The sequence below is a fragment of the Oryx dammah genome, unplaced genomic scaffold, assembly GCF_014754425.2.
Source record: "Oryx dammah isolate SB20612 unplaced genomic scaffold, SCBI_Odam_1.1 HiC_scaffold_28, whole genome shotgun sequence".
NCBI classification, from domain to species: Eukaryota; Metazoa; Chordata; class Mammalia; order Artiodactyla; family Bovidae; genus Oryx; species Oryx dammah.
The window spans coordinates 12,379,240-12,399,965 of record NW_024070212.1 but is presented as its reverse complement, the minus strand read 5'-3'; the positions used below and the strand labels follow the sequence as shown (position 1 = coordinate 12,399,965).

At 42.0% G+C, this 20,726-nt stretch overlaps 1 protein-coding gene across 1 annotated transcript in view; it reads right to left on the bottom strand.

The window, feature by feature from the left end:
• Positions 1-20,726, bottom strand: part of FCRL5 (Fc receptor like 5) — a 41,548-nt gene that overhangs the window by 16,961 nt on the left and 3,861 nt on the right. The window contains exons 4-8 of the mRNA XM_040229912.1: positions 20,038-20,280; positions 16,404-16,664; positions 13,416-13,694; positions 11,869-12,147; positions 4,326-4,604 (exon numbers count right to left, since the gene is read on the bottom strand). Of these exons, the coding sequence (XP_040085846.1) occupies positions 4,326-4,604; positions 11,869-12,147; positions 13,416-13,694; positions 16,404-16,664; positions 20,038-20,280 (1,341 nt within the window). The remainder of the gene's footprint in view (positions 1-4,325; positions 4,605-11,868; positions 12,148-13,415; positions 13,695-16,403; positions 16,665-20,037; positions 20,281-20,726) is intronic.

Here is a 20,726-nt window from a genome sequence, read left to right as displayed (position 1 = left end):
TATAAGAGACAACTCTATACATGGACATCACCAGATGGTCAATACTGAAATCAGGTTGATTATATTCTTTGCAACCGAAGATGAAGAAGCTCTATACAGTCAGCAGAAACCAGACCAGGAGTGGACTGTGCCTCAGATCATGAACTCCTTATTGCAAAATTCAAATTTAAATTGAAGAAAGTAAAGGAAAATCACTAGACCATTCAGGTATGACCTAAATCAAATCCCTTACGATTACACAGTGGAAGTGACAAATAGATTCAAGGGATTAGATCTGATAGAAAGAGTGCCTGAAGAACTATGGACAGAGGTTCATAATATTGTATAGGAAGTGGTGATTGAAACCATCCCCAAGAAAAAGAAATGAAAAAGGCAAAATGATTGTCTGAGGAGGCCTTACAAATAGCTGAGAAAAGAAGAGAAGTGAAAGACAAAGGAGAAAAGGAAAGATATATCCAGCTGAATGCAGACTTCCAAAGAATAGCAGGGAGTACTTAATACTGAATGCAGACTTCCAAAAAATAGCAGGGAGTACTTAATACACAATCTCAAAAATGTTTGTGCAATCTGAAAATAAAGATTAAATTAAAACTCAAGTATCAGAGTAGTCAAAAGAAGTAATCGGTTCAATAGAAAATGAGGAATGAGGAAGACTTGCTTACATAGCCAGGGATGTAACTGAGCCTTGGCTGCATCAAAAATAAGACCCCAAAGAGAATAGATATTGATCAAATTATTGGCTCATTTTTATATTTATTCATCTATCAGAAATTAATTAAGCAAATAATAAGCCTTAGGAACAGGACAGTATACTGGGGATTCAATAGTAAGAAAGACACAGGCCCTCCTCTCATGAAGACTACAATCTAGATGAGATGTTAAGGAGCAGTTAAATAAAAATACAAATATTTTTATTTTATTGATATAAAGAATAGGATGCTATGAAATGTATAGTACTGAGGGTTGATCTAGTATGGTTAGTCAGGGATGGTTCCTCACAAAGTGACATTTGAATTAATCAGGGGGAGAAGAGACTGAAGACTGCACAGATGGGGAAGCTGTATGTGCAAAGGCCCTGAGATGGTAAGAACGTTGGAGCTTTTGTGTTATTGAAATAAGGTAACAACAGCGCTATGGGAAGCATTTGAAGAGTTCACAAGCCATGGTATGGATTTTGATCCTTCTTCACAGAGCAATGGGAAATCTATAAGTGTCTCTCTACAGAGGCATGAGATGATCAAACCTGTCTTTAAAAAAAAAAAAAAAGACAATTCTGATCTCAGTGTGTAAAATAGATCGTAATGGCACAACATTGGAGTGGAAAAGTTATTAGAAGTAGACTGGAGTAGTGGCATTGCAATAATTGAAATGACGGTAGAAATAACTATGATAGTAGCAGTAAAGATAGAAAAAAAAAGATCTGAGAAATATTTATAAATATTTATTTAATGATTAACTGGCTATGGAGAGCAAGGGAGAGAAACGTCAAGGAAGACTCCTGGATTTTTGCCTTGTGTATCTGAATGAATGGAGGTATCTTTCACAGAAGTGGGTATACTTGAAGGAGGACCAGGTCTGGGGGGAATTCCATGTATTTTAGAGGTGTTTCAGGTCATGAACTTTTAAGAGATATGGCATCAGCATGTACTCACATGGGAGGTTTTGTAGTTAAAAGTTTAAGAATCACTTATATAGATGACCTAGCCAGGATCACCCAGAGAAAGAACATATTAATATATAAGACAAGAGGATACATGCCAGACAAAGTTGTGGAACACACCAATGCTTAGTTCATCTATAAGGTGAGGAGCTAGTAAAGGAGACTGAGAGGGAGCGGCAGAGAGAGGAGATCTGGGAGACAGTGAAGTCACTGAAGACAAGGAAGGGATGGTTCCCAGAAGAATAGAAAGATAGACAACATGGACCGTTTCTGAGAGATCAAGTAAGGTGAGGATTGGAAAATGGCCATTGGATTTAAAGCCATGGGGGTCATTGGTGACTTTTGTAAGAATAATTTTGGTATAAAGTTCAGAAGAAACCAAGGTTTAATCCTAGCGGGTAAAAAGGAAATGGAGGCAACCTGTGCAACTGACTCTTCTTTTGGAAATTTAGTCAGACGAGAACAGTGGCTGGAGGGATGTGTACTCGGTTGCTCAGTCATGTCCAGCTCTGTGGTCCCATGGACTGTAGCCTGCCAGGTTTCTCTGTACATAGAATTTCCCAGGCAAGAATGCTGGAATGAGTTGCCATTTCCTACTATAGAGGATCTTCCTGACCCAGGGACCAAAGTCATGTCTTTTGTGTCTCTTGCATCAGCAGGCAGATTCTTTACCACCTGGGAAGCCCAACTGGAGGCACAAATGAAATCAAATGGGGTTTTCCCCCCTTAGACATGGGGGAGATATAGCATGTTAAACTCAATAAGAAGGATCCTATAGAGTAGGTGTTAAGGGACATAAGAGAGAAAGTTGTTCAAATTGTCTGAGAATGCAAGCAAAGATGCTATTATAGAAATGAGATGGAGATTTTCACCTTTTATAGGAAGCAGTCTTCTATTCTGTGCCTTAGGAAGAGGAAGGATAAGTTACTGGATGGATACAAAGACAAACACCCAATAGGGTGGTTGGGAGCCAAGGGTGTGATTGTCTGGGAAGAAGTAAAGGTGTTAATGAACTGGGAGTTCTGTTGAGGTCGGAGGACAATAGTAATTAGAGGAGTTGAAGAAACAAGCGGAAGGATAGAAGGCTGTGGTCAGGTAATTGGAGCAGTGTGTGTACGGGGAGTGGATGAGAGTTGTGGGAAGGATGACAAGCCATGGTGTTGAGTGGGTCATCCATGTGGATATTACAGTGATAGAATGATGACAGAGTGTAGAGTGGAAGACTATGAGAGTGGTGTCAAGCTTGCACTGAAAGTGGGCACGACTAGGAGGCCAGCCCATAATGGCAGGTGGGAGAGAGTGCTACTGCTGAATGACAGGTAAGAGAGAATTCAGGAGAATGGTGTTGAGAAGCCTTTTAGCAGGAGTTCAGGGTGAGGATCTGAGCTGCCCTAGGACAGTGGCAGGAAAGGCTAGATCAAAATTTATGGGCCTGTGAAAGAATGAGTTGGCTTTATTATTGATTGACAGATAGTTGCTGCTGCTGCTGCTAAGTCACTTCAGTCGTGTCCACCTCTGCGAGACCCCATAGACGGCAGCCCATCAAGCTTCTCTGTCCCTGGGATTTTCCAGGCAAGAACACTGGAGTGGGTTGCCATTTACTTCTCCAATGCATGAAAGTGAAAAGTGAAAGTGAAGTCGCTCAGTTGTTTCCGAATCTTAGCGACCGCATGGTCTGCAGCCTACCAGGCTCCTCCATCCGTGGGATTTTCCAGGCAAGAGTACTGGAGTGGGGTGTGACAGACAGAGGAAACCCCAACTAATCTCTTCTGACTGCAGCCATGAAATTAAAAGGTGCTTACTCCTTGGAAGGAAAGTTATGACCAACCTAGATAGCATATTGAAAAGCAGAGATATTACTTTGCCAACAAAGGTCCATCTAGTCAAGGCTATGGTTTTTCCTGTGGTCATGTATGGGTGTGAGAGTTGAACTGTGAAGAAGGCTGAGCACCGAAGAATTGATGCTTTTGAACTGTGGTGTTGGAGAAGACTCTTGAGAGTCCCTTGGACTGCAAGGAGATCCAACCAGTCCATTCTGAAGGAGATCAGCCCTGAGATTTCTTTGGAAGGAATGATGCTAAAGCTGAAACTCCAGTATTTTGTCCACCTCATGCAAAGAGTTGACTCACTGGAAAAGACTCTGAGGCTGGGAGGGATTGGGGGCAGGAGGAGAAGGGGACAACAGAGGATGAGATGGCTGGATGGCATCACTGACTCGATGGACGTGAGTCTGAGTGAACTCCGGGAGTTGGTGATGGACACAGAGGCCTGGCGTGCTGCGATCCATGGGGTCGCAAAGAGTCAGACACGACTGAGTGACTGAACTGAACTGAGACAGGTTGAACTTTATAATTTCTTTTAAACATTTTTTGCTGATCATTGTTGGCCAGAATGCAACTTGCATTTGAAAAGCCTTTATTCCTACATTAGGATACGTTGGGTCACAATGGCTGCAGTGTTGCTACCAGGAGAGGCAAAGCAAGCAAAAGGAAGGCTCAAGTTCCTAAAAATGTAGAATACAGAACTCTTAGATGGAGGCTGTGTAGACAGCAGGCTAGCAATGATGTCCCACAGCAAGTGTCCCTGGGGTACCTCCAATCTCGGCTACTGGGAAAGGTGGGGGAGATGGTCTGTCTCTGGTTGTGCTGCAGTTGGGTCTACTTACCTTTGACGCTGAGTGACACTGTGTAACTGCGCTGGACCCCCTGGCCATTGTTGGCCTCACAGAAGTAGTTCCCAGAATGCTCTGTCTTCAGAATGAGGTTGAAGGAAACACCCCCTCCAGAGGGACTTGAGATGCTCCCAAGGGTGACATCCTCATGATAAAACTGGTACAGGATCGGGGGAGAGCCCCTCTGGGCCTCACAGTGAAGCTGCACCACGTCTCCCACCACAGCCTGGGCCCTGGGAGCCCTGAGCATGAGAACAGGGCGAGATACTGGAACTGAAAGCAAAAAAGAGTTAGTTGATATCAGTATCTTTTCCCATTTCCTCTATTTTTATTTTCCAGAGGTTACCTCTGTTGATAATTTGGTGACAATTTCTAGATCTTTTCTATGTGTAGGAACACTCAGTCTTATCAACACAAATAAACACGTAAAAAACCCACATATATGCATGGGAGCACAAGATACATACTGGTCTACCAGCTGATTTTTCCAATTAGCAAAATATCATGACCATCATTCTATGTTATCACTTAAGGATCTATCTCACTCACTTAAAAAATAAGTTTTATTGAGGTATAATTTACATGCATAAAAGCAACTCTTTTAAATTTAAAATTTGATATTTTAGGGTAAATATTGTTTGGTTATTTTTAACAACCACAAAGCATCCCACAGTATGAATTTACTGTAACACATTTAAGCAATTCCCCTTTATGGAACTTTAGGTTGCTATCATTTTCTAATTTTGAATAAGGCTCTATACACAATTCTGTATATATATCATTGTGCTTTGTCAATACATTTCTTAGGATAAATTCTTACAACTGGGATTTCTGGAACTGCGATATAAGCATTCAAATAATGATATATAACGCTATGTGCTCTTCAAAAAGTTCCAACCAATTTGCACTTACACTCATGGTTTATAAGAGTCTCCTTTCCCCACTCTCTGATCAATTGCAGTCACATAAACACACAGACTTATTTTCCCTATTATTTCTCTTTTCCTAGTCTTAAACTTTACAGTTGTTTGTCTGAAGAATTTACTTATTCTATCCTATGGGAACCTTACACTTTACTGATTTTTTATGGACTGCTAGTGAATTATAATCCATTAATGATGAGTTGCAGTCTATAAAAGTATTCAGAAATTATTTGCAAAGTGAAAATTCTTGAATCTGTCATTAATTTTTCTAAATTACCACATGAATTTTTGTCCTCCGTTATGAAACAAGAAGAAAATTGTTTGTTTTTTTATCTCCTCTATTCCCTCTGACTGATTTTTCTTTGTTACATGTTTTTTTTTTTAACTGTTTTTAGTTCAGTTAAGTTCATTCACTCCGTTGTGTCCACTTCTTTGTGACCCTATGGACTTCAGCACACCAGGTTTCCCTGTCCATCGCCAACTCCCGGAACTTGCTCAAACTCATGTCCATTGAGTCAGTGATGCCATCCAACCATCCCATCCTCTGTTGTCCCCTTCTCCTCCTGCCTTCAATCTTTCCCAGCATCAGAGTCTTTTCCAATGGAGTCAGTTCTTCATATCAGGTGGCCAAAGTACTAGAGTTTCAGCTTCAGGGTCAGTCCTTCCAATGAATATTCAGGACTGATTTCCTTTAGGATTGACTGGCTGGATCTCCTTGCAGTCCAAGGGACTCTCAAGAGTTTTCCCCAACATCACAGTACAAAAGCATCAATTCTTTGGTGCTCAGCTTTCGTTATGGTCCAACTCACATTCATACGCAACTACTGGAGAAAACAGCTTTGACTAGCTGGACCTTTGTCACCTTTTACTGTTCTAGCATTTATAATAGTTGCTTTCTATTCTGTAGCCATAACTCTTATATTGCCTAACCTTTATTTTTATGTCTTAATCAGTGATTTTCAACCCTATTTGTACAATATTGTCAACTGAGGATGTGTTTTTTTAAAAAAAAGGATTATGAGGCCTCATCTGAAAGATTCTGAACTAAACTGGTCTGGAGAGAGCTTAGTAAAATATCTTTTTCAATATTCCTAGGTGACTCTTTTTTAATTTAATTTAATTTTTAATTGGAAGATAATTACTTTATAATATTGTGATGGTTCTTCCATACATCAACATCAATCTCATACGCAGCCAAGGCTGAGACGTACTGATGTGAATAGATTCAGTATTCACTTTTCATATCATGGTTTCTTCATTTTGAGTCTTTTATATTGATTCTTATCTCTGCTGGGCTAGTGTTTGTCATCAAATAATTTTTCAAGAGGGGTTAATGAGTACTAAGTTCTTTAAATCCTTGCACATTTGAAAATGTCTTTTTGATTTGATATCAGTTCAGTTCAGTTCAGTTCAGTTGCTCAGTCATGTCTGACTCTTTGCGACCCCATGAACTGCAGCACACCAGGCCTCCCTGTCCATCACCAACTTCCAGAGTCTACCCAAACCCATGTCCATTGTGTTGGTGATGCCATCCAACCATCTCATCCTACCTCTTCCCCTTCTCCTCCTGCCCTCAATCTTTCCCAGCATCAGGGTCTTTTCAAATGAGTCAACTCTTCGCATGTGGTGGCCAAAGTATTGGAGTTTCAACTTCAGCATCAGTCCTTCCAATGAACACCCAGGACTGATCTCATTTAGGATGGACTGGTTGGATCTCCTTGCTGTCCAAGGGACTCTCAAGAGTCTTCTCCAACACCACAGTTCAAAAGCATCAACTCTTCTGCGCTCAGCTTTCTTTACAGTCCAACTCTCACATCCATACATGACTACTGGAAAAACTATAGCCTTGACTAGATGGACCTTTGTTGACAAAATAATGTCTCTGCTTTTGAATATGCTATCTAGGTTGGTCATAACTTTCCTGCCAAGGAGTAAGTGTCTTTTAATTTCATGGCTGCAGTCACCATCTGCAGTGATTTTGGAGCCCAGAAAAATAAAATCTCTCACTGTTTCCACTATTTCCCCATCTATTTACCATGAAGTGATGGGACCGGATGCCATGATCTTTGTTTTTTGAATGTTGAGGGTTTTTTTTTTTTTATTTAATTAATTTATTTATTTTGCCTTACAGTATTGTATTGGTTTTGCCACACATTGACTTGAATCCGCCATGAGTATACATGTTCTCCCCATCCCATCCCTCTGGGTCATCCCAGTGCACCAGCCCCGAGCACCCTATATCATGCATCAAACCTGGACTGGCAATTCGTTTCACATATGATATTTTACATGTTTCAATGCCATTCTCTCATATCATCCTGTCCTTGCCCTGAGCTTTAAGCCAACTTGTTCACTCTCCTCTTTCACTTTCAAGAGGCTCTTTAGTTCTTCTTCAGTTTCTGCCATAAGGGTGGTGTCATCTGTATATCTGGGGTTATTGATAAAATTCCCAATTCTCATTTCTCCTCTGAAACTGTGAGTCTGAACATTGTTTCTCTCTTTTAGTATTGACTTCTATGTAAAATCTAAGACCAATTAATATTTTTCTTTCTGAGATGACTCATTTTTGTTTTTTTTTTTCACCATGATCACACACACACACACATACTCACACATATGCACGTATATATTTTTAGCCTTGAAAATCAATAACCTCATCAAGATATGTCTTTTAATCTATATACTCAAGTTTTCTTCAAGTCAAGAAATTTTTAATTAAATCTTTGAGTTTTGTTTCTCTCTTTAGACACTTAATTATTGGCACTTGTGGTCTTCATTGTCTGATCTCCATATTTTAATTTCTTTTTCCTTTTGCCTTTTTCTGTGTCTTTCTACCTTGGGTTCCATATTATTTTCTCATACCAACTCCATTCCATTAACAGATTTCAGAAGTATGCATTTTATTCCTTCTCCTTCAAATTTGGATTTTATTTCTAAAGTAACTTTATTGTTTTCTTTGTTTTTTCTCCTGAACTCTGATATATATATATATATATATATATATATTCTTGTTTTTCTTTTCTTTTCTGATAAGATTTGTCTCTTCTTTAATGTCATTAATTTCCCCATTGTATTTTTCTCCCCCTGGAGTCCATAAGTCCATATTTTCTTTAATTGTATTAAGAATATCCAGAAAACTTTTTTATTTCTAAAAAAATTCTTGTTCTTAAAGGTATTAGGAATTTTGTGGCTTTTCTCTCCCTGATACAGTTTTAGATGCATCGAAGCAAAAATTCCCACATTAGACTTCTTATGTTTATGGCTTATAGTTCAATGAATAAAATTATATTCAGACTCTTGTATTTGCTTGAGAATGCTCTGTGTATGTGTGTGTGGATAGATTCAAAATGGGCATATCTTATCAGTTTATATTCCCACGAAATTTCCATGTCTTCTCTTTGGTGTATATTCCCTCAAAAAGAAAAAAAAAACACACAAAACAAATTATTTTGTCAGAAAGTCTGCATGGCTCAGTGTGAAGCTGCTCAATTTGTGTGTTAATTTAAGGCTCATTTATTTCTGTTCAGTTGGTATAAGCAGATGTGAAGACCAGTGTTCTCTCCCTCATCTTTTCTTCCTCATCTCATCTGAAAAGACTTTTTGTTCATGGAATTACAAATACTCACTGAAGACCTACTTTGTGCCAGACACCGAGTAAGCACAGGGATGCAGAGCAGACCAAAATTAAAAAGGTTCCATTTTCTTGAAGCTTACACTCTGGTATTGAGGAAGATACACATGAAACAAGAAGTAAAAGGGATTTAGATAACATTCAGTTTGAGAAGAAAATAAAACGATCATGAGGAAGAGGATGTCTTTAGGACTTGGGACTTTCCTCGATAGCTCAGCTTCAGGCTTTAGAGTTTGAATCTCAGAGCATTTACATTTCATAAATAATCTCTCTACTCAGCAATTTATATAAGGGCAGTGTCTTCCTTTGGTCATGTTTTACTATGATCTGAAACAAGAACTGTCAAGGAGCAAGTGATCGTTCAGACTGATCAGTTTCAAGATAGGATCGCAGTAATAAGGACTCCAGATGGACTCATGCATTCCTAAGACCACATACCATAACAGGAACTTGCCTAATTTAAAGTTCTGACCAGACCACGCTTGTAGTTAACCATCATACTCTGACTAATTCCTGTTTCTCAAACCCTGAAAGTGACTCCCCTAACTCCTCCCCACCACCTTGAAGGATGATGAGACTCTGTCAAAGTGATGCTCTCCTTTGCTTTTCCAGGTAAAAAAAGGGACACCCACGGACCCTCACCTCATTTCTTTCAGAGAATCGTGAATTCATTACCTTTGGGTTCTTATTCCAACTCAAATCACAAAATTCTGGGGCTTTAAGAGACAGTAATTACTGTCTTATCTAACTTTCAAGAGAAAGTGAAAACAGTAAGACAAAGAATATTTTAAAATTTTGCCTAAATTATGAACTAGCTATTTTCACAACTAGGGCTAGAATTCAGATACTCTCATCCACACTGATATCATGCAACTCAAGCAAGATGTTTTACATGTACACTGGCTCTTTCTAGGAAACCTCAGAAGTCCTGCTGTGTATATCATTCCTAGAAAAACTATTTTCCTCAATGTAGTTCGTTATATGTTATATTGTCCCAATTGACCCTGCTCCCTCTGCCACCACTTGTTGAACTGGAGGTGGGCAGTTGGTTTAAGAACATTTCATATATAGACTTCCCTGTGGCTTGCGAGGTGTCTTAGAGTAAGGCTACTTGGCTAATTAGACTTGTTAGAAGCACTGCTTTGGTAGCAAGCCATACAGCACTGGCAGTTGGGGCAGACGTTGAAATACAGAGCAGGATGTCCTATTCCAAAGTCTAAGACAGTCAATGATGAAATTTGCAGGAGGTCTGAGGCAAGATAAGTCATAAGATAGAGTCTTAAGAATGAGAATGGAAAGTACTTCGGAGCAACACGAAAAATGGGGCAGAAAGACAGAGAAAGAAAACAGATGACAGGGCTAGAAGTAGATAATAATGAAAGCATCTAGTTCATCAAGCATCAATACAACCTGTTTTTAAGAAATAAGTTGAATTCTGAGAAACCTCTCAGTTCTTATTCTGTGAATCTGGATATGTTGTCTTCCTTTTTTTTTTTTTTTTTCAATTCCCTGGATTTACTTAGCAAACCCTCACCCCTCAGGGGCATCAAGGTCTTTTTATTTCTTATCTAAAATGATCTTATACATCTGACTCAAGATTTCTCTGTCTTTCTTTCTGCTTCTCTGAAAAGAAAACTGAACGTTCACTCTCTTCTACATGAAAATTCCAAGAGTAAATGGAAGCAATTTTGCTCCTAAAATGACAATTTTTCATGGTTCTATAGGCAACCATGAACTGTACACTGATGATTCATATACATTTACAAATGTATGTCATACTGCAACAAAACTGTAGAGAACATAATACAAAGAAATGACACTTGTGTTATTACTGGGTTAAGTCAAAAGATTCCAGAAACCCCAGAAAAACCAGTGAGTTGGCTTCCAGGAAACCATTTCCTCCCTTCCTTTCACTTTCAGCCCTCTTTAAACCTACTGTAAGAGTCTGAACTGGAGAAGGCAATGGCCTTCCAGTGGAAAAGGCACTGGCCTTCCCTACTCCAGTGGAAAATCCCATGGATGGAGGAGCCTGGTAGGCTGTAGTCCGTGGGGTCGCTAAGAGTCAGACACGACTGAGCGACTTCACTTTCACTATTCACTTTCACTTTTCACTTTCATGCACTGGGGAAGGAAATGGCAACCCACTCCTGTGTGGAGAACCCACAACCCACGACTGAGCGATTTCACTTTCACTTTTCACTTTCATGCACTAGAGAAGGAAATGGCAACCCACTCCAGCCTGGAGAATCCCAGGGACGTGGGAGCCTGGTGGGCTGCTGTCTATGGGGTCACACAGAGTCTGACATGACTGAAGCGACTTAACAGCAGCAGCAGCAGCAGCAAGAGTCTAAACTACTTCAGAACCCTTTGGAGAAAGTAAGCTCTTGCCCACTATATGTCCATATGTCTGAACTTGTAGCTAAATTAATATGTAGGTATTAGTGGGGAGATATGAGATGCTTCTGTGCATCCAGTTAAGAGAAATTGGCTTGGAGACTGAACAAACAGGCCCTGAAAATATAATTTGAGAATACGAAAGTGTTAGTCTCTCAGTCATGTCCAACTCTTTGTGATCCCATGGCCTGTAACCAGCCAGGCTCCTCTGTCCATGGAATTTTCCAGGCAAGAATACTGGACTGGGTTGCCATTCCCTACTCCAGGGTATCTTCCTGACCCAGGGCTGGAAACTGGGTCTTCTGCATTGCAGGCATATTCTTTACCATCTGAGCCACCAGGGACTTTTGAGAAAATAAATTCATTTGGTAAAAGTGGGGGCATGTGTTGAGCTATCTTAGGGGCCTGGTTGAGTGAGGGCTGAATGAGGAGTGAAGCCCACAGATAGATGGTTCTTTGAGAAGGGAAACAAGATGGGCATTAAGTTGATGGGGTAGGGAACTGGAAGGTCCATGAACATCTCTGAAAGGAGTTGGCATGACAAGGATCTGGGTCAGGGATGGGTCACTAGCAGGAATCCAGAGCTTACCAATGACAGAGAGGCTCATGGTCTCACTGCTCTGAGGGCCAAGGCCATTATCAGCTGTGCAGTAGTAGTTCCCAGAATGCTCTGCAGTCACAGAGAAGCTATAGGACTTTGTTCTCCATGAAGTAGCTTCTATCTTTGTGAGCAACACATCTTCATGAAAAAACTGGTACCAGATGGGCGAAGACCCTCTCTGAACTTCACACTGCAGTCTCACCTCATTTCCCTCAAGAGTCCGGGTTCCAGGAGGGCTGAGCGTAAGGACAGGTTGAGACACGGGCACTGAGGGAGAGAAAACCTTAGTCAACAGTTGCTTCTGCCACTGCCTAGAGCTGCTAATCAGTGACTAGTGAAATATCCAGTCTTCTGTTCACTGGCCCTCAGGAGAGCACAAATCACACTGCCCCCTAAAATTGGGCTTGGAGTTTGGCCATACACAGATGGCAAAAAAAAAAAAAACACCTGAGATTCAAGGCTCAACAGAAACCATTTTAACTCCATACTGAGCTGATAGTCACCTTCATGGACTTTGGGACCTTAAGCCAAGCAAGCAGAGGTGAATTCCTCTTGACTCAGAATGGATGCCCCTTGCCCTGCTTCCAGCCCCTCCCCTCTGTGTCCTCTCACACTGCTGCCTAACCAACTCTAAAAGTGCTTACTCAAGAAGGACATCTTTGGTATCACTATGATCCTGCTCCCTGTCTTTGTATCTTTTATGGTTTTGTATCTGTAAATGATCAGTGCTTGCATGCTCAGTTGCTCAGTCAGGCCCACATGGACTGCAGACCACATGGACTGCAGCCTACCAGGCTCCTCTGTCCATGGCATATTTTCAGGCAAGAATACTGGAGAGGGTTACCATTTCCTACTCCAGACTATCTTCCCAACCCAGGAATCAAAATAGCACCTCCTGTATCTCCTGCTTTGGCAGGTGGATTCTTTACCACTGAACCATCTAGGAGTATCTGATAGGAAAGGGACAAGTGGCAACTCAGTGACCCTGGGAACTGATTTTGTAGCTATGGGAAACAATGTAATTAATGAAAATCATGAATCTGTGGATTAGTAGGGCAAGAGAACAGAAAAAGAGAAGCATTTGGCTCCTCAGAGTTGGGGTCCAGGAGAGAGAGAGCTGCTCTGCAGGAAGCTAGGGGTGTGATAACATCTGAGTTGCTCACAGTACAAGGCTCAAAAGCAACAGACAGCTGTCTCAAGAGAACCTAGGTATTGAGAATGGCCAGAGGAAGAAGCAGGGGAAACTTGGAGGTGGGAACACATTTCTGGAGGGGTCAAGGATACCGGCCAGCCTTCCCTTGTGGCTGGGCTGGGAAAGAATCTGCCTGCAGTGTGGAAGACCTGGGTTTGATCCTTGGGTTGGGAAGATACTCCAGAGAAGGGAAAGGCTACCCACTCCAGTATTCTGGCCTGGAGAATTCCATGCACTGTATAGTCAGTCCATGGGGTCACAAAGAGCTGGACACGACTGAGCGACTTTCACTTTCACAAGGATGGAGGCCAGGGATGGGTCACCAACGGAACCTAGGGCTTACCGGTGACAGAGAGGCTCATGGTCTCACTGCTCTGAGGGCCAAAGCCATTGTCAGCTGTACAGTAGTAGTTCCCAGAATGCTCTGCGATCAGAAAGAAGCTATAGGACACTGTTATCCCTGAAACGGCTTCTCTCTTTTGGAGCAAGACACCTTCACGGAAGAACTGGAACCAGATGGGCAGAGAACCTCTCTGAACTTCACACTGAAGGCTCATCTCTTCTCCCACAAAAGTCCTGGTCCCAGGAGAGCTGAAGGTGAGGACAGGTTTAGACACAGGGACTGAGGGAGAGAAAAACCTTAGTCAGCAGTTGCTTCTGCCACTTTTGGAAGCTGTCAATCAGCGGCTGGTGAAATGTTCAGGCTCATGTACACTGGCCGTCAGGGCACCTCAGAGCCTCCCTGGCTTTTCTCTCTAGCTGTCTCCTGTTCTCCTTGTTGGTCTTCTCCTTTCCCGTTAGACTAGCCCTTCTCCTCTCCTGTCTCCCCTTGTTAAGGTCACCTCACTCCCATTTTTCAGAGGAGTTGATGTTATTAAGGAAGTCCCTTATTTTGCTGCCACCAGACTCACACCGTTTACCTGCATCAGCCCCTTGCTTCTCCCCTGTCTGGTGACCTTGGAAAAGCTGCCCCTCCACCAACTCAAGGAGGATCCTGCTCTTTCTTGACCCTGAGCTCACCTCCATGTGTCCCAGATATAAATTCTCTGCATCTATTCACTTCCTCCAAACACCACTTAGATGTGTTTAATCCTCTCCCCTTTAGTAAAACAGCAAAACAAAACCCTATTTGCATTTAATGTTCAATGTTTGTTTCTTTTCTGTGGAAAGACTCATAGAAGAAACATTGTCTCTACTTTTTTCTCACTCTGATCTTTTGCTCAATACAATCTTGTTTTTATCCCCACCAACATACTAAAGTTGATTTTTCATGCTTGTCATTATAATGATAATGGTGATAATAATAGATACTTATGATATAATATGGGAGAAGGAAATGGCAACCCACTCCAGTACTCTTGCCTAGAAAATTCTATGGATGGAGGAGCCTGGTAGGCTACAGTCCATGGGGTTGCATAGAGTTGGACATGACTGAGTGACTTCACTCACTCACTCACATGATATAATATAATGTTTTTAACTATGTGTCTGGTGTGCGTTTATCATATATTATTTGTAAACATATGTAGGCAAACACTAATTTAATGATCAAAAAAATCCTGAGAAGCTATTATCACTGTCTTTATTTCACAGATGAGGAAACTGAGGCCCACTGGGGTTAAACTGCATAGCTAGTACGTGGTGAGGCACCCATCAAACCCAGCTATCAAAGCAGGTTCTCATCTGTATTCTTCCGCTTTCCTTTTCAGTGCTTTGTGGCTAAATTCACGGGATGTGACTCAATTCTTATCTTTCATCATATATCAGCTCTGCCTTCTCTGACTTGGCCTCTACTGTCTTTTGCTTAAAACTCTCCCTCACTTGGTTTTACTTTGTTAAACACTCCTACAGTGTTGGTCTAGTCTCTGTATCCTTAGATGTCAGTATAGTCTGGCATACTGAATATATGAAGTAATTACTTAGGAGGTGGATAAAGGAGCCATTCCATAGAACTTTGTGCATCTCTGAGAGCATCTGATGATGACATCCTGCCTCCAGATTCCTTGGGTCTGTGGATGTCAGGAGCACAGCTTCTCTGTCTCTTTCATTTGATGTCTCCTTCCAGGGTTCCCTGATCCTTTCCTTTAAAACCTTTTGTATATCTATTGTGGGAGGAGCTGCATTCTGGCTTATCTCCAGCCTTTCTCTGCTTGTTTCCTATTTTTCCAAACAGAAGAGAAAATAGTTTGCTTCCAGGACCAGCCAGGACTGGACTCTACCATCTGTACAAACCCAAATCACACTGCTCCCTTAAATTGGGCTTGGACTTTGGCCACACATAGACGACACAAAACTGAGATTCAGGGCTCAACTGAAACCTATCTAACTTGATTTTGAGCTGACATTCACCTTTAGGGCCTTAAATCAGGCAAGCAGAGGTGAGTTCCTCTTGGCTCACAGTGGTTATCCCTTGATCTGCTGCCAGCCCTTCCCCATTTGGGCCCCTCTCACATTGCTACCTAACCAACTCTAAAAGAGCTTACTCAATGTGGTTATGTTGAATTAAACTTATGGTTTACTTATGGTAAACTTGTGGTTACCAGGGGGTAAAGAAGTGACGGAGAGAATAGACTGGGTGATCGGGACCGACATATAGATTACTACTATATATAAAAGGGATAACTAATAAAGACTACTGTAAAGCACAGGGAACTTAACTCAATATTCTGTAATGACCTATATTGGAAAAGAATCTAAAAATGAATGTGTATATATTTATGTATGACTGATCCACTTTGCGGTACACTTGAAACTAACATAAAACACTGTAATTCAACTACACTCCGATAAACATTTTCTTAAAAAGAGGGTCATATTTGGAGTAACTATGATCATGCTCCTTGTCTTTACATCTTACCTGGTTTTGTACACTGTAAATGATCAGTATCTGATATGAAAGGGACAAGAGACAAATCTGTGCCTCAGGGAGAACTGATTTTGTGGCTACAGGGGACAGTGTAATGGATGAACTCAGGAATCTGGGTGGGCTGGGGGGTGCGGTTCACAAGACAAGAGGACAAAAAGAGAGAAGCACTTGACTCCTCAGAGATTGGGGTCCAGGAAAGACAGAGCTGCTGTGCAGGCAGCCAGGGGCACAGTGGCACAGGGGCACAGTGGCACAGGGGCACATGGGCTTCTGAAGGAACCAGGCTCAAAAGCAGCAGGTAGCTGTCTCAGTGAGCTTGGGTGTTGAGAAGAACATTGGTTTGGCCAGATGAAAAAGGAGGGGACACTGAAGGTGGGAACACATTTCTGGGGCAGTCAGGGATAGAGGCCTAGTATAGGTCTCTAGCAGACCCTGGGCTTACTAATGATAGGGAGGCTTACTTACTCACAGCCGCACTCCTCTGAGGGCCAAGGCCATTGTCAGCTGCACAGTAGTAGTTTCCAAAGGGCTTTTCAGTCGGCGACAATCTGTGGAACATTTTTCTCTCTGAATTGGATTTTATCTCCTTAAGCAACACGTCTTCATGAAAAAACTGGTACCAGATGGGCAGAGAACCTCTCTGAACTTCACACTGAAGGCTCATCTCTCTCACGAGAGTCCAGGTCCCAGGAGGTCTGGGAGTGAGGACAGGTTGAGACACAGGGACTGAGGGAGAGAAAAACTTAGTTAACAGTTGCCCCCGGCACTTCCTGAAGCTGTCAATCAGCGGCTAATGAAATGTCCAGTCTCATGTCCACTGGCTTTCAGGGCAGCCCACCGTCTCCCGACTTTGCTCCCCAGCTCTTTCCTCTTCTCCATGTTGTCTTCGCCTTCTCCATCAGACCTGGCCCTTCTCTCCTATCTCCCCTAGTTAGGTGACCTGACTCCCATTTTCCAGGGGAAATGATGTTCTTGGGGAAGAAATCCCTGAGTTTGCTACCGTCAGACTGACACATTTACCTTGCTCCTTCTCTCTACCATATGACTTGGAAGATTCGTCCCCTCACGTGCCCAAGCCACTCTTGGTCTTCCTGTCAGCCCTTGCTTTTTCCCTTTGCTGGGATTGGCCTCAGGCCTCTGCCCCTTTCTCTTTTCTGTACTACATTCACATACTCTTCTAGAATCTCCTCCGTTCCTACACTCTCCCTGTATCCAGCCCGACACTCTCTATTTATAGGTGAGAAAACTGAGTCAGGAAGAGGTTAAGAGAGCTGTCTGTGGTAACTCATCAGGATGTTTTCAGGGCCAGACAGGACCTAAGTCTGTCTCCTGACTCCTGTTCCAAAGTTAAATAACATCGACTCCTTAAAAGGGGAACTGGAGCTTGTCACCAATGAAGGGAACAGCACAGGGTTCTATTGAAGCTATTTTCCTGTCACTACCACAACTACCTTAACAGTACTGAGGGTAAGATGATGTTAGATACTGGTAAAGGAGGTAGGGTAGTTTGGGGTGGTGTAGTAACCATAGTTACATGGTTGGAGTAACTGATGTTACTACCTGTTGCTGTATCCTACATGGATTTGCACATTGGTTATTGAAAATAATTAACTGTTGATTGGAACAACAGATATCTCCATAACCCTGGGATAGAGGAATTATTTGAGAACTACTATGATTGATTGGAAACTCAAGCATATGGGATTTCAACAGATAAAGAAAGAAAAGAGAAAAATGGTGAGTTCTACAGATGCTGAGTTCAAGAAAGGAGAGAAAGAGATGTTGCAGACATATTAAGGGGTATGATAGTATCTGAACTGGTTGAAGGATGAGGCCCAGAAGATAGAGACACTTATTCAAAGCCAATGGGGACAGTGTTATGGAGTGAACTGTGTCCCTCTTTAATACATATATTGAAGTCATAACCTCCAATGTGGCTGTATTTGGAGATAGAGCCTTTAAGGAAATAATTAAGGTTAAATGATTGACTATATTCTTGGCAGCTGAAGATTGTAAAGCTCTATACAGTGAGCAAAAACAAGACCTTAAGCTGACCATGGTTCAGATCATGAGCTCCTTATTGCAAAATTCAGACTTAAATTGAAGAAAGTAAGGGAAACCACTAGACCATTCAGGTATGACCTAAATCAAATCCCTCATGGTTATACAGTGAAGGTGATGAATAGATCTGGTAGGTAGAGTGCCTGAAGAATGATGGATGGAAGTTCACAACAAAATGTGGAAAATTCTTAAAGAGCTGGGAATATCAGATTTTACTGGTGGTCCAGTGGTTAAGAATCTGCCTTGCAATGCAGGGGATACAGATTTGATCCCTGGTCCAGGAAGATTCCCACATGCCATGGAGCAACTAGGCCTGTTTGCCATAACTACTGAGCCCAAGCACCTAGATCCCATACTCCCTAACAAAAGAAGCCACTGCAATGAGAAGGCTGCTACTGCTGCAACAAACAGTAGCCCTCATTTCAATGAAGAGTAGCCCCTACTGCAACTAGAGAAAGCCCAGATGCAGCAACAAAGACCCAGTGTAGCCATAAATAAATAAAACTTTTTTTTTTAAGAAATAAATGGAAATATCAGACCACCTTACCTGTCTCCTGAGGGACCTGTATGCAGGTCAAGAAGCAACAGTTACAACCAGACATGGAACAATGGACTAGTTCAAAATTGGGAAAAGAGTACAACAAGACTGTATATTGTCACCCTGCTTATTTAACTTATATGCAGAGCACATCATGTGAAATGCAAGACTGGATGAATTACAAGCTGAAATCAAGATTGCCAGGAGAAGTATCAACAACCTCAGATATGCAGATGACACCACTCTAATGGCAGAAAGTAAAGAGGAGCTAAAGAGCCTCTTGATGAAAGGGTGAAAGAGGAGAGTGAAAAAGCTGGCTTGAAATTCAACATTCAATAAATGAAGATCATGGCAAATAGAAGGGGGAAAAAGTGGAAGCAGTGACAGATTTTCTTTTCTTGGGCTCCAAAATCACTGCAGATGGTAACTGCAGCCGTGAAATTAAAACACGCTTACTTTCCTTCCTTGGAAGGAAAGCTATGACAAACCTAAAAGACAGCATATTAAACAGCAGAAATATCACTTTACTGACAAACGTCTGTAGAGTCATCAGTGATATAGCTTTTCCAGTAGTCAGCCAGGTACGGATGTGAGAACTGGACCATAAAGAAGACTGAGTGCTGAAGAATTGATGTTTTCAAATTGTTGTGCTGGAGAAGACTCTTGAGAGTCCTTTGGACTGCAAGGAAATCAAACCAGTCAGTTCTAAAGAAAAATCAATCCTGAATATTCACTGGAAGGACTGATGCTGAAGCTAAAGCTCCAATACTTTGGCGACCTGATGCGAAGAGCCAACTCATTGGAAAGGACCCTGATGCTGGGAAAGATTGAAGGCAAGAGGAAAAGGGGGTGGCAGAGGATGAGATGGTTAGATAGCATCACTGACTCTTTGGATATGAATTTGAACTAACTCTGGAAGACAGTGAAGCATAGGGGAACCTGGCGTGCTGCAGTCCATGGGGTTGCAAAGAGTCAGACACAACTTAGAGACTGAACAACAACAAAGGTTAAATGAGGTCATAAGAGAAGATTGATCCCCTAATCAGATAGGACTGGCATCCTTACAGATAGGAGAGGAAGATACCAGAGACCTCTCTCTCTTCAAGGACAGAGAGGAAAGGTTATGTGAGGACACAGAGAGAATGTGACCTACTACAAGAGAAAGAGGGCCCTCTTATCAAGAGACATGGTCCCAGATCATTCCAGCTCTAAAATTCTATTTGTTCAGGAACCATTTCATTTAAAAAGAAATTTTTAAATATGAAGATCCCACACATATGCCAGTCATTGAATACTTTCTCTGTCCTCCATTTCTAGGAGCTTCCAAAAGCTCCCACAACCCATTCTACCCCTAAATCCCCCTGCTGTTAGTCTAACTTCTGGCAGATTATTCATAGCAGTAAATTATTGGCAACAATCAACACCCACTCCCACTCAACCACATCATGGTCTTTACAAAATCTTAAAAGCTGTTCTGCAAATGATAGTTGGCAGACACACCTTTCACACTGATGATCACTGAGTTGCTCTTAACGGAAAAGCGACCGTTTCTGACAATACAGTAATACTCTCCAGCATCGCTGTTTTGCACCACAGGGACCTTGAATTCTGTTTTTGAGGAAGTTTGAAGCTCTCTGTCCTTCCGCAGTCTGTGTTGTTTTTTGTACCAAGAGACTGTGGTGGGCCTTGGAAATCCATTTACTGAGCAGATGAGAACCATCTCCTGACCTTCAAACACGAACTCTGAATGGGAGTGTATTCGGATATCAGGAACAATTTCTAAGTGAATAAAAATGACATGTGGGATTCTTGGCATAGGAGTGTCACAGAATGAGACACAGAAGAGTCACAGAATGGGAAGGGCTAAGTCTGCTGACCTGATGGGAAGTTGACCTGGGGTGGAATTGAGATTTCTGCTTGGAAAGAGGGAGAAAGTGCTGGAGAGGCAATGGTTTGAGAGAACTTCAATTCCTAATGAACTGGTGGAGCCAGTTCCTGAAATTGAAAGTGTTAGTTGCTCAGTCCTGTCTAACTCTTTGTGACTCCATGGACTAGAGTCCACCAGACTCCTCTGTCCATGGAATTCCGCAGGCAAGAATACTGGAGCGGGTAGTCATTCCCTTCTCCAGGGGATCTTCCCAACCCAGGGATCAAACCCGGGTCTCCCACACTGCAGGCAGATTCTTTAC